The sequence below is a fragment of the Pygocentrus nattereri genome, chromosome 19, assembly GCF_015220715.1.
Source record: "Pygocentrus nattereri isolate fPygNat1 chromosome 19, fPygNat1.pri, whole genome shotgun sequence".
Taxonomy (NCBI): domain Eukaryota; kingdom Metazoa; phylum Chordata; class Actinopteri; order Characiformes; family Serrasalmidae; genus Pygocentrus; species Pygocentrus nattereri.
This window is the reverse complement of record NC_051229.1, coordinates 37,932,387-37,945,598: the sequence shown is the minus strand read 5'-3', so window position 1 is coordinate 37,945,598 and position 13,212 is coordinate 37,932,387. Positions and strand designations below refer to the sequence as shown.

The 13,212-nt window shown below is 38.6% G+C and overlaps 1 protein-coding gene across 4 annotated transcripts in view; it reads left to right on the top strand.

The window, feature by feature from the left end:
* The window catches only part of elna (elastin a), a 139,199-nt gene that overhangs the window by 78,356 nt on the left and 47,631 nt on the right, over positions 1 to 13,212 (top strand). For 3 of the 4 annotated variants that reach the window (XM_037531044.1, XM_037531046.1, XM_037531045.1), the window contains exons 13-28: positions 715 to 777; positions 2,667 to 2,741; positions 2,953 to 3,042; positions 5,664 to 5,699; positions 5,801 to 5,881; positions 6,031 to 6,081; positions 6,877 to 6,945; positions 7,291 to 7,335; positions 7,447 to 7,524; positions 8,957 to 9,001; positions 9,097 to 9,171; positions 9,274 to 9,318; positions 9,408 to 9,593; positions 10,481 to 10,510; positions 10,616 to 10,675; positions 11,231 to 11,257. In XM_037531044.1, coding sequence (XP_037386941.1) covers positions 715 to 777; positions 2,667 to 2,741; positions 2,953 to 3,042; positions 5,664 to 5,699; positions 5,801 to 5,881; positions 6,031 to 6,081; positions 6,877 to 6,945; positions 7,291 to 7,335; positions 7,447 to 7,524; positions 8,957 to 9,001; positions 9,097 to 9,171; positions 9,274 to 9,318; positions 9,408 to 9,593; positions 10,481 to 10,510; positions 10,616 to 10,675; positions 11,231 to 11,257 — 1,056 coding nt within the window. The remainder of the gene's footprint in view (positions 1 to 714; positions 778 to 2,666; positions 2,742 to 2,952; positions 3,043 to 5,663; positions 5,700 to 5,800; positions 5,882 to 6,030; positions 6,082 to 6,876; positions 6,946 to 7,290; positions 7,336 to 7,446; positions 7,525 to 8,956; positions 9,002 to 9,096; positions 9,172 to 9,273; positions 9,319 to 9,407; positions 9,594 to 10,480; positions 10,511 to 10,615; positions 10,676 to 11,230; positions 11,258 to 13,212) is intronic. The other variant, XM_017691908.2, reaches the window with a different exon arrangement.

Below are 13,212 nucleotides of genomic sequence, written 5' to 3'. Positions count from 1 at the left end.
ATGTGAACATGCCAGATACATTATTTTAAACTTCTCATTTCTAACTGCCTGTACTAGTTTTATTTATTCAGTTCTGTTGCTGTTTTATTCTATGTAGCTATTTTATTGGATAATTTTATTTGTAAAGTTTTTTTTTTTTTACGTTTTCTTATTGTCTAGTTTTTTTATTATATATTTAGTTTTTATATTATTTGCTTATTTTAATACGCATTAGTATTTTTTCTTTTTTATTCTGCTCCTCAAGAGGATCACACCAGTTACAGGAAGCAGATGCTCAAAAACTTTTGCCAGCAAAGACATTTAATGTTGGATCACTATATTTTTGTGTTATTTATGTAACTGAGGTCTTTTTATCTATTGTTACAAATAAAATAAGATCATATTTTTAGCTAAACATATGTAGAAATTCACAAAATGAAAGGGTTCACAAACGTTCAAGCAGCACTGTATTTTATTGGCATTTTACCTTTATAGTTTCTTTTATGAACTTTCTTTGTTTAATCTTGTTTGTTTGATTTGTTTTAACTGATAGAATTTCACTTGAACTTTTTCAGTTGTGAATGTTTGATTTGCTAAGCTAGGTTGTAAATGAGGGTCAACCTCAATGTTCTTCCGAGTCAAAATAAAGGTTAATTGATTAATTGACATTATCTGCTTTAAGAGACACGCAGCACTGTGGACATGAGTCTTAATGCAGTGTAATTGTCTGTACAGGGTTTGGTGGACGTGGAGTGCTTCCAGGTGTAGCGACAGGAACTGGACTAAAACCTAAATCAGGTGCATCATTTATCATTAAAATCTGGTCAAAATGTCTTTTACAAACATAGAGCCCTTTAATATGATAGTCATTGTGATTGTTAATATATAGCACAGTGGAAAAATCTTGAAAATGATCTGTAAAGCTGTTTATCTGGGTAATAAGCATTTGTTTTCACAAAAAATTCAACAAATAGAAATATAACCCCATTTCCAAAAATGTTGGGATGCTGTGCAAAATGCAGATAAAAACAAAATGTAATGATTTGCAAATCATTGAAACCCTATATTACATTGAAATTAGTACAAAGAAAACATATCAGATGTTGAAACTAAGACATTTTATCGTTTTTGAAAAATATATGTCCATTTTCAATTTGGTACCAAAAGCATGTTCCAAAAAACATTGGATTTCAGCTTCTCAACAGTTCAAGGTCTCCTTTGTCATATTTTTCATTTCATAATGCATCAAATTTTTCATTAGTGACAGGTCTGGACTGTAGACAGGCTTATTTAGCACCCAGACTCTTTTAATGCAGAGTAATGCTACTTAACATTGTCTTGCTGAAATAATCAAGGCCTTCCCTGAAAAAGACGTCATCTGGATGGCAGCATATGTTGCCAAAACATGTATATATCATATCATCATTAATGTTGCCTTCACAGAAGTGCATGTCATCCATACCATGTGCTCTAATGCCCCCCTATACCATCATGAATATTGGCTTTTGAACTGCGTGCTGATAACAAGCTGAGTGGTCTTTATCCCGGAGGACATCGTGTCCATGATTTCCATAAAGTATTAAAAATGTTGATTTGGTGGACCACCAGACACTTTTCCACTTCCCCTCAGTCTATTTTAAGAGCTCAGGCCCAGAGAAGGTGGCAGCATTTCTGGATCTTGTTTATATTTGGTTTCTTCTTTGTGTTTTAGAGTTTTAACTTGCATTTGTGGATGCAGCGATGAACCGTTTTCAGTCAGTGTATTTCAGAAATGTTTGAAATGTTTGATGTTCCACTACACAATCTTGTCTGTTTTTAATGCAGTGCCGTCTGAGGACCCAAAGATCATGGCCAGTAAATACTGGTTTTTGGCCTGGTCCCTTACATACAGAGATTTCTCCAGATTCTCTGAATCTTTTAATGATATTCTCCACTGTAGACGATGAAAAGCAGAAGTTCTTTGCTATTTTATGTAGAGAAACGTTATTTTTGAGTTGTTGCTCTATTTGATGGTGCAGTCTTTCACAGAGTGGTGACCCCTCCTCATCTTTACTTTTATACCCAATCATGTTACTGACCTTTTGCCAATTAACCATCAAGTGTTTTATAAGCATTGCACAACTTTACCACCCTTTTGTTGCCCCCATCCTGTTATTGGAAACAAATTCAAAATGGGCAAATATTTTTAAAAATCAATACAAATTTAATGTTCTAAATGTTCTATTTTCAATGCAATATAAAGTTTAAACAATTTGCACATCATTGCATTTTACTTTATCTACCTTTGCACAGCGTTCTAAGTTTTTTGGAAATGGGGCTGTAAATAAACAACCAGCTGTGATTGTTCTGCATGTAAATCTGTTAGCTTGACCATTTTCAAAGCTCTCCTTAAGAACGTCCAGTAATTACTTCTCATCCACTACCAGCTTTGTCTAATCAGTCCTTCATTAAATTAAATCACGTGATGCAACTAAATAAATCCATGTGATGGCTGGCGTGCAGCATGAAGTCAGAGACCAAACCTGTGATTTTCTAACCTACATATTAATAACAACACATTTTATTATAAAATGGTGTTTATGCTGATGTAAGCAGGCTTACTGGCCAGATGGTCAGTTTTAAGACTTTTGCACAGCGCTGTTTATTGAAGGTGAAATATGTCTTTTACTCCTTGCGTTGCTCTGTAGGTGCCGGCGGCGTCCCAGGTCTGATGCAGCCGGGAGTTTTTCACGGATACCCTCTCAAATCTCCCAAAGCTCCAGGTATTTCCCTGAGTCCTTTGATCTTGCTGTTTAAATCTCATTCAGCTCTTCCTTATTGCCTGGTTTGCCTGTGAAAATGACCTTACAACAGGTGGCCAGTGGACATGAGCAGCTAGCCCTTAGCAAGTTAGTGCTGCTCTTTATTTGGAGAGAGACACAGGTGTGTTGGGTCTTTGTGATGTGAAGACAAGATCTTAACCCTCCATTTCAGCGTATTTCCTTCCAGTGAGCAGCCAGTTTCTGCCTTATAATGGACACAACTTAATGCGCTTCTATGGGTACCGGCTGAAGGTCATGTACGGTGCGTTGATCTGTAGCGTTTGCTCTACCAGCAGTTCTGTTTTTGAGGCCAGTAGTATTCACATAGATTAACTGCTAATCTATTCTGACTATTAACCCTCAGGACTTGAAAATTAATACTGCATTTCTGCTGTGTTGTTTAAATTTAAAGGGCTGTCAGGTGCTTTAAAGCAGTTAATGCATATTTGATGTAGGCTAACATGAATAATGTCTTTGTGATGTGTAGATTACCATGTTTACCATGTTTAATTGCATTGTTTGGTGCAGTTAATCAAAACTAATTGCACTGTTTTCTGCAGTAAATCATGATTATTCACATTATTTTGTGTAGTTATGATTAAACGCCTTGTTATGTGTAGTTAATCATGAATAGTTGCATTGCTGAATGCAGTTAATTGCAATTAATGGCATTAATTGGGTGATTAATCATGATTAATTGCATTATTCTATACTGATTAATTGCATCATTTTCTATGGTCAATTATGAGTATTTACATTAGTTTGGGTAGTTATCACTATTAATGGTATGGTTATGTGTAGATTATCATGAATAATTGCAATGTTTAAAGTAATCACAATTAATTGCATTATTTGGGTGATTAATCATGATTAATTGCATTATTTAATGTAGTCAATCAAGTTAATTGCAGTTTTCTGCAGGTATTATGATTTATTACATTGGGGCAGTTAATCACAATTTATGGCAATATTATGATTAATTACATTATTTGTGTGGTTAATTGCAATTAATTGCATAATTTGTCTGTGGTCAACTATGATTATTCACATTATTTTGCATAGTTACCACAACTAATGGTATGGTTATGCAGAGATAATCACAATTAATTGTATTGTTTGGGGCAGTTAATCACAATTGCATTAGTTTTGTAGTTAATTGCAGTCAATGGCAATATTTTTGCAGTTAATCGTGATTATTTGCAATATTTTGTGTAGCTATTACAATTAATTGCATTTTGTGTAGCTAATCATGATTATTTGCATTCTTTGGGACAGTTAATCACAGTTAACTGATTAATTGCACGGTTTTATGGATGTAATTGTAATTTATTGCATTGTTTTCTGCAGTTAATCGTGGTTCTTTGCATTATTTTGCATAGTTATCATGATGAATGGCATTATGTGTAGTTAATCATGATTATCCTCATAATTTTGTTATTTATCATAATTACTGGCACTTTTGTGTGGTTAATTGCAATTAATTGCATTATTATGTGTAGTTAATTGCAGTCAATTGTATTATTTTCTGCATTAATCATGATTATTGCCATTGTTTGTGGCAGTTAATCACAATTAACTGCATTATTTTGTGTAGTTAATCCCAGTTAATTGAGTCGCTCATAAGCATATCATTTCCGAAGGTGCTGAAGGTGTCATATTAAAAAGGTTCTATCAAAGATTCTATCATTTCCTCACTTGTGTCAATGAGCAACAACAAAATGTGACTTCTGAGGGTTAATCGTCAATGTAGACTGACTCAGGCCTCAAAGTCAGAACTCTGTCATGCTTCTAGAAGTCAGTGCGTAGTGTAATCAGCTCTAATGTGTCTGCAACTCTCCAAAAAATGGACTCATGCGTCTCCAGTGTCCAGCTGAAGTGGTTCACATTTGTGAGCTCCAGTCAATTATGCCTGAGTTCAATTCTTAAAGAATTGAGAAAGATTTGAAATAAAGTTCATTTTGTAGTCATTTTCATTAAGCTTGTGTATTCTAGGGGGAAATTTTGTTTGACTGATTATGTCTTGAACCGATACCAAGCCGTGCACATTTGGAGAACACAACATGAAGCAAAAGTGAGGTGAAAAGATGTTTGGAGATGGAAATGTCCAATTTTTAGAGCAACCCCAGCTTGGGTAATGTAATGTTTCCCAGGTTTTGGGAAGATTAGGTCATGCTTTAATTGACTTCAGCTGTACAGGCTGTTCCCGTCCAATCTTGCACACTTCGTGCGAAGCTCTAAGCGTTTTCTCGGAAATTTTATCCGTAAAGCTTGACCTATTTTACACCAAACCTGCCGCAACCGTAGAGAATAGAGAACGTAGAGCTGTAGAACTGAATTAACACTAACCTCTATACAGAACATTTAAAGGGGAATTCTGCCAATTTTTTCCAAATTTTGACGTTGGCTCTGTGGCTCCTGTTCAGTGCTTTGAAGTGAACTGGTTCTTTGTAAGAGATTGATGTTTCAGTACTGAGTGAGATCAAAAACATAGCCAAAACTTCTCAAAACTGTCATGAAACTGTTTCTGAGACATCAGGCAGTGAATTCATAACCATTTCATGTAGGAACTTTCTGTGAGGGAGCTTTTAGAGGTGGACATCTGGTTCCTATCACCACCATTGTGAACATGAATTTTTGTGTACATCTTAACCAGTTAACCATGCTGGACTTTTGGAAAAAAATGGCAGAATTCCCTGTTAACCTGACAGAAGTATATAGAAAAAAATGTATAACATTTCCAAGCTGATGATCAGAACCAGAACTTCCAAACATAATAACCAAACACCAAAATGTCACACCGTTTTCATCTTTTTTGTAGATGATGTTCAGATAATCTTCAGTTCTACATGTATGGAAACTGTGCAATGTGCATTTTTCCACTAGGTGGCGTTCCTTACACTGGCGGCAAACTTCCGTATGGTACAGTAATGCAATCTTGAGTACATGCATGAATAAGATCTGTGTCCATTTATTTATTTGGATGTTGGCATGTTGCCTCACTCTCACATGCTGTGCTTCAGGTTATGGCGGCTTTGGTGGTGGTGGGGGCCTACCGGGGGGCAAAGGAGCTGGCACTAAGCCAGGCTACCCCACAGGCACCGGTGTGTAATACGCAATCATGACAATATTGCAGTAAGATAAGAAAACCAATACAAGGGCAATGAGAGCACCACCACGTTTAGCTCTGGCTGCAGATTCTCTCAGGCTCCAAGTGCATGACCACTGGCTGATGTTGCCTTTGTGTGTTTAGGTGTGGGGACATTAGGTGTTTCGGCTGCACAGGCCAAAGCTGCTAAGTATGGTAATGACTCACTATTCAGTCTCTGATTGTCATGTTGAAAGCACTGCACTCTCACATATTCATATTACCGACGAGCAGATGACTGTACGGTAGGAGTCGAGGGTGTGAATACGTTACGAGGATTTCCCCACTCTGTAGACTTCGTGATGAACCCAAACATCTGCTTGAACAGTTCCATTAATTCTAATAGATACAGCAAAAGCATCATTTCAGACCAAATATGATAACCGTCCCGTTGCTGCCACGTTTTTGCCGACCAGGGTCCTCCCTCACAAACTCCACCAGCTGTACTTAATAAGTGACATAAGCAGCTGATCAGGGCCATCTGGAAAATGCAGGATGCTGAAATCAGTCAGTTACAGTTAATTATAGTTATCTGTAGTTAAATAAGAAGCCCAAACAGGCAGTCGTCATCATCCAATCACTGGTAATAACAATAACCAGGTTATTTATTTGTTTATTTGTTTATTTATTTATTTATTACATACTTCATAGCCCATGTGGTAGTATTTTTACAGTATATCAGCTAAAACTTAATTTGCAGAATAAACGTAAAACTAAAATAAATGATGAATACAGTGTGTTACTAAAAAAATTGTTTTAAATCATTTGAAAATAAATGAAATCCTGGCAATATTGGACAGTGTGGTAAAAAGTAAGATTAAAGTTAGCTGGATAAACAAAAAGACCTGCTTTGAAAGCTTGCAGTCGTACCTCCCACCTCTACTCTGTAGAAATGCAGTATGAACAGTGGTACTGTAGGGTTCTGAGCTGAGGTTCTATGTTCTCGTCTAGGTGCTGGAGCTGGCTTAGGTGGAGTTGGAACTGTTCCAGGAGCGGGCGGGCTTTACCCCGGAGTTGGAGGTGACAAAAGAACCCAAACTCCTCGTTTTTATCCTTTACAGATTGTTTCAGCATGTCCAGCCTAGTTCTTATCTCCTCTGTAAATAGTGTGTGATTTAGTTCGGGTTCCCGGTTCCAGATATTTAGTGATAGAACAGAAGGCCTGTTCACTGAAAACACAGTTACAGGAAAAGCCAGTGGGCAGATGTTGGTTTTCTGTTCTTCTACTAAATTCAGGGGCTTGTCTGCTGTAATCAGTCATACGCTACAGGAGCAGCTGGTATAGATTAGATTGAAGAACACTGAAGTAATCCTTTCATATCGGTCAGAACCTGCAGTGACACTTCTTATCTTCTCTGTGTCCAGGTATAGGGGGTCTTACACCAGCTCAGGCCAAGGCAGCTAAATACGGTGAGGGCTGAGGCCGCATTTCAGCTGATCTCCAGTGTGATGTGGCCAGTAGTGATGTTGCTGCTCATTAAGAACTGAGTTTCTGATTGTGATGGTTTGGGCTTTTCTCAGGTGCTGCAGCTGGTATTGGTGGTCGTGGCGGTGTTGGTGGATTTCCAGGAGCTGGAGGAGTCTACCCTGGAACAGGAGGTAAGACAGAGACATCTAGACAGAGAGAAAGGAGAGACAGACAGAGAAATACAGACAGAGAAAGAGATAAATACAACGCCATCTTCCAAAAAAGTTTGGATGATGTGCAGAATGTAAATCAAAACAAAATGTAATGATGTGCAAATCATTTAAACCCTATATTTCATTGAAAACAGAACAAAGACAGCATAGCATATATTGAAACTGAGAAATGTTCTTGTTTATTGAAAAAATATAAGCCCATTTTGAATTTGATGCCAACAACACATTCCAAAACAGTTGGGATGGGAGAAACAAAAAGCTGGTAAAGTTTGCTAAAGGCAGGTGGATGATCGGCAACAGGCTGTGATCTTTGGGCTCTCAGGCAGCACTGCATTAAAAACAGACATGATTCTGTAGTGGAAATCACTGCATGGGCTCAGAAACACTTCTGAAATCCATTGTCTGTGAACACAGTTCATCACTGCATCCACAAATGCAAGTTTAAACTCTAAAACACAAAGAAGAACCCAAATATAAACAGGATCCAGAAACGCTGCCACCTTCTCTGGGCCGGAGCTCTTTCAAAATGGACTGAGGGGAAATGAAAAAGTGTCCGGTGGTCCAACAAATCAACATTTTTTTGGAAATCTTGGATACTTTGTCCTTCAGGCTAAAGACCACTCAGCTTGTTATCAGCACCCAGTTCAAAAGCCAGTATTCATGATGGTTTAGGGGGGCATTAGTGCATATGGCTTGGGTGACATGCACATCTGTGAAGGTATCATTAATGCTGAATGATATATACATGTTTTGGCAACATCTGCTGCCATCCAGATGACGTCTTTTTCAGGGAAGGCCTTGATTATTTCAGCAAGACGATGTAAAACCACATTCTGCATGTATTAAACCAGCATTGCTCCATATTAGATTCCAGGTGCTAAGCAGTGTCTCCTCAGTTCCCAAATCCTTACAGAGTTCTGTTAAAAGTAGAGGTGATGAAAAACAGTGGTAAACAGGTCCCCGTCCAAACTTTTTTGGAACATGTTGTTGGCATCAAATTCAAAATGTGCATACATTTTTCAAAAAACAAAAACATTTCTCAGTTTCAACATTTGATGTGTTTTCTTTGTAGTATTTTCCTTTAAAAATATGGTTTTCATGATTTGCACATCATTACATTCTGTTTATTTACACTCTGCATAACGGCCCAACTTTTTTGGAAATGGGTTTTTAGATGGACGGAGAGACAGACAGACAGATATATATTGATTGATTGATTAATTGATTGATTAGTATGGAGAGAAGGACAGATTGGGATATAGATAAAGAGATATAGGGGCAGATACACAGACAGTGAGAGAGTTCAGTATGTTAGATTATGGAGATGAAGCAGCAGCTCTGAGACACTTTGTGGTAAAGCAGCTGTGGTTTGCGGTTTGCTGTCCTATAGGTGTAGGAGGTCTCACTCCTGCTCAAGCAAAAGCTGCTAAATATGGTAAGTATACTTTATTTATTTATGAAATCCAAACATTTCATCCATATTAAATATACAACCCTGGCCGCTTTATCAGAAACCCCCCTCTCTGGTAGGAGCTGGTTTAGGTGGAGCGGGTCTGGGAGGTGTAGGTCAAGTACCAGGAGCTGGACTTTACCCAGGAATAGGAGGTAGAACAAAGTAGTTTGTAATGGTTAATTACTCTCTGTGGAGGTAAATACTGATCAGCAGCCTCTATGTTCAGAAATAACATGTTTCCTGAACATCTGTAGGTACAGGAGCACTCACAGCTGCTCAGGCCAAGGCAGCCAAATATGGTAATAATTTTAAATGTTGTATGTAATGTAGATTCTTAAAATGTAAAAAGATTTAGGTTCTGAATGTTCTCCCCTCTCCTTCTCTGAAGGTGCTGGGTTTGTACCTGGAGCTGGTACTGGTTTAGTACCTGGAGCTGGTACTGGTTTGGTACCTGGAGCTGGTACTGGTTTAGTACCTGGAGCTGGTACTGGTTTGGTACCAGGAGCAGGGACTGGTTTGCTACCTGGAGCTGGTACTGGGCTGGTACCTGGAGCTGGAGCTTTCCCTGGAGCAGGTATGAGACAGAACTTCTGTCCTTTTTTGTGATTTTTGCCTCCTGATATAAGGTCAATTGAGACATTAGAACTTTTGCCCTTGAGCTCCACTCATTTTTACTGTCTTGTCCAGCAAGTTGGGCGTGTTTGCAGTTTTTAAAAGGGGTTCTTTGCATCATCACAGCGTTCTTGAGATTGATAGAGAATATTCTGTAGGTGGTTCTATATAGAACCTTTTTGAAAATGGTTCTAAACAGCACCCGAAAGGGTTCTCCTGTTGTTATGATGTCAAGCTAGAAAAACCCTTTTGGGTGCTGTTTAGAACCCTTTTCAAAACGGTTCTTTATAGAACCATCCGCAAGACATTGGTGCACGTTTTCCATCAATCTGAAGAACACTTTCATGACACGAAGAACTCTTTTACTATGCATGCAAAAGGCTCATGGTTCTACATAACAACCATTTTCTGTGCTAAAAGAATCATCTTTTTTAAAAGTGTAGAACCATTTACAAGGCATTCCTCATCAGTCTGAAGAACCCTTTCACCATGCAAAGAGCCCTTTAATCATGAGAGTTTCTACAATCAACCGTTTCACACCAGATCACCCCAAATCACTCTGTTTACATCCCAAACACTCAATTATGCAGAACGTTTACGAAATAAATGCCTTTGTCTTTCAGAAGAGATCACCATGGCAACTGCCAGTTGTGTGTTAATGACTTGGCCACGATAAAGAAGCAGGCTGGTTGTTGGTTATCCTCATTGTAGTGATGCGTTGGGATGTAATGCTTCCTAGCTGCACCCCCCAAAACTGTAACCAGCCCCCCAAATCCAGCCCCTCCAGTGAAACTCACCACGGCTGTGAAAGCTAATATCAGAATGACCATTGTTTCTTTTTCATTGCAGGCTATGCTGCTGCAAAAGCTGCGAAATATGGTAATTCCATCTTCTGGTGTAAATCACCATCACATCCCTTCATCCATCCATGGAATTTAAATTCATTTCTTTACCACTAATGTGCTCACGCTTTACACTGAACAGGTCTCGGTGGAGTGGTGGGTGGAACTGGTGGCATTCCAGGAACATCCACAGGTGTTGGAGGTAAGGGTTATACACAAATATGTCTCCAGTGTATTAGAGTTTGTGCTGCAGTAACAGCCTCTACTGTTCTAGAGAGGCTTTACACTAGATGCTGGAAAATTGCTGTGAGGATTTGATTGAGCATTAGTGAAGTCAGGTACTGATAGTGGCTGGTCAGTTCTGGATCACTCCAACTCATCCCAAAAGTTTTTGGATGGAGCTCCATCACTCCAGAGAACACAGGTCCACTGCTCCACAGTCCAATGCTGGGGGGCTTTATACCCCTCTAGCCTACACTTTGCATTGAGTTTGCTGACTTTAGGCTCATGTGTGGCTGCTCCAGAGCATCCCATTCTATTGGTCAGTGCTTTTCAATGGAGACTGTACAAGCGCTCACCAATGGGTGACCTTAAAGTAGCTAGAAGGACTGTCCAGGTACTTTTAGATGCTTAATGTCAATGAAAATTAGCAGTTAGCACCTCCAGCACTCTCTGAAAAGAATGATGTGCACTCTGTATTTAATACAATGCAGGACACAAAATGCTGTGATAAACTTTAAATCTTTCTCTGTTGCAGTATATCCTGGTGGAGTTCCCAAGTATGGTAAGATCATCTCATTATTTCAAAATCATGGTTATTTAAGCTGAATCCAGCTGAGGTTCACAGCGAATCTAATCCATGACTTTAAATCGCCCTCATAGATAGTAGGGGAGAGTGGGGGAAACTTAACTCATCATATAAAATAAAAATATTTGAACAAGATTAATATTTTGTTAACTATTTAGCATAAAGAAACATTACTGCCTCATTATGCCTCGTTAATGCCCTTATTAAGCAGCATGAATCCATTTGCTGCTAATTAACTGGCTCACAGACATTCGTTTATGGCCTTTCGGCCTTGTTCTTTGTCACAGATGTTTCTCTGGATTCCCTGAATCATTTGATTATATTATGAACTGTGGAGGGTAAAATACATTTACATTTACATTTATGGCATTTAGCAGATGCTCTTATCCAGAGCGACTTACAAAAGTGCTTGTCATTACTTCTGAATATCTCATGTTAATAAAGGTCGACATAATTTTAAAGAGCTTTGCTCTAAATTGCTACCTGAAGTTATTTATGCATTGAGACCTAAACAAATACAACAAGTAGAAAAATACCTACAACTCAACACGGAGTCTACACAACACTAAACCTGCTGAAAAAAAATAAGTTTGTAATATAGTGAAGAATAAAAGAGGTGAAGATCTTTAATAGACAGTGTTAGTGATTAGATTAGTGTAGCGTAAAGAGACGGGTCTTCAGACGTCGTTTAAAGACAGCAAGTGATTCTGCTGTTCGGACACTTAGGGGAAGTTCATTCCACCACCTTGGTGCCAGGACAGAGAACAGTCTGGAGGCATGTTTTCCTTGTGATCTGCAAGATGGTGGGTCAAGTCGAGCCGTACTTGAAGCACGAAGGTCTCTGGGTACGGATCTAGCTTTCACCATTGATCTCAAGTAGGAAGGAGCTGGACCATTTTTGGCTTTGTAGGCCAACATCAGGGTTTTATATCTGATGCGAGCTGCTACAGGAAGCCAGTGAAGGGAACGCAACAGTGGAGTGACATGGCTGAATTTAGGAAGGTTACCTAAAATACCTAAAATATTGAGCAGTGTTATTCTTAACCCTTGTGGGGTGTTGATGTGTTTGTCACTAGGTGAACTGATGGACCCACCACATTATTGTTTTGTTAAATGAATACAGCCATAGCAAGTTATGCAAAAATATCAGATGTTTAAAGTATCACAAGTTTAGCAGTTGTAGCCAGTCAGCAGCCTGTCCATGTTGTCACACACACACACACACACACACACACATACACACACACACACACACACACACACACACTAACAGCAGGCCATGTAGTAGGGGAACAGAGTGAAGGATACAGGACTTTTACTCCCCATGGGTTCAGCCCAACACCACATGTGTAATATAAAGTGTGGGGGTGAACAGAGTGAAGGCACTGAAAATGGGTTATTTTATAGGTTCTTCACAGAAAATGAGCCAAGGACAAGAATCTGAGGTTGAAATAATAATGAATCGCATCCCTTTTTATTTTGGTAAACATTGAAAATGGGTCCCACAGACCTGAACACCACTCAAGGGTTAAGATGTTGGATTTTTTTGCTGATTCATTTTTTGGGCACCGTGTCCTCAAGCCACCCTCAGCCTTTCCTGGAAGCGTCTTTATAACCAAGCAAGATTGCATCACCTGTTTAGGATGTTTTTTGAACAACGTTCGCTGTTCCTAGTCTAATCACACGGGTCCCAAATTTATTGGAGTGTGTTACAGGCATCAGTTACACAATGGGTGAATATTAACACAAAAGCAATGAATGTTATAAGATAAAGCATTACATATGTTATATTTGTAGTGTTGGTTAATATCAGTTACAGAAAAAAAAATGAAGTGATTCTTAAAAAATAAGACTATTACTAAGACAAACTATTTTGTATTAGTTGCAAATCAGTTGATTCAGATACAGATATGAGAAATTAAAGAGGATTA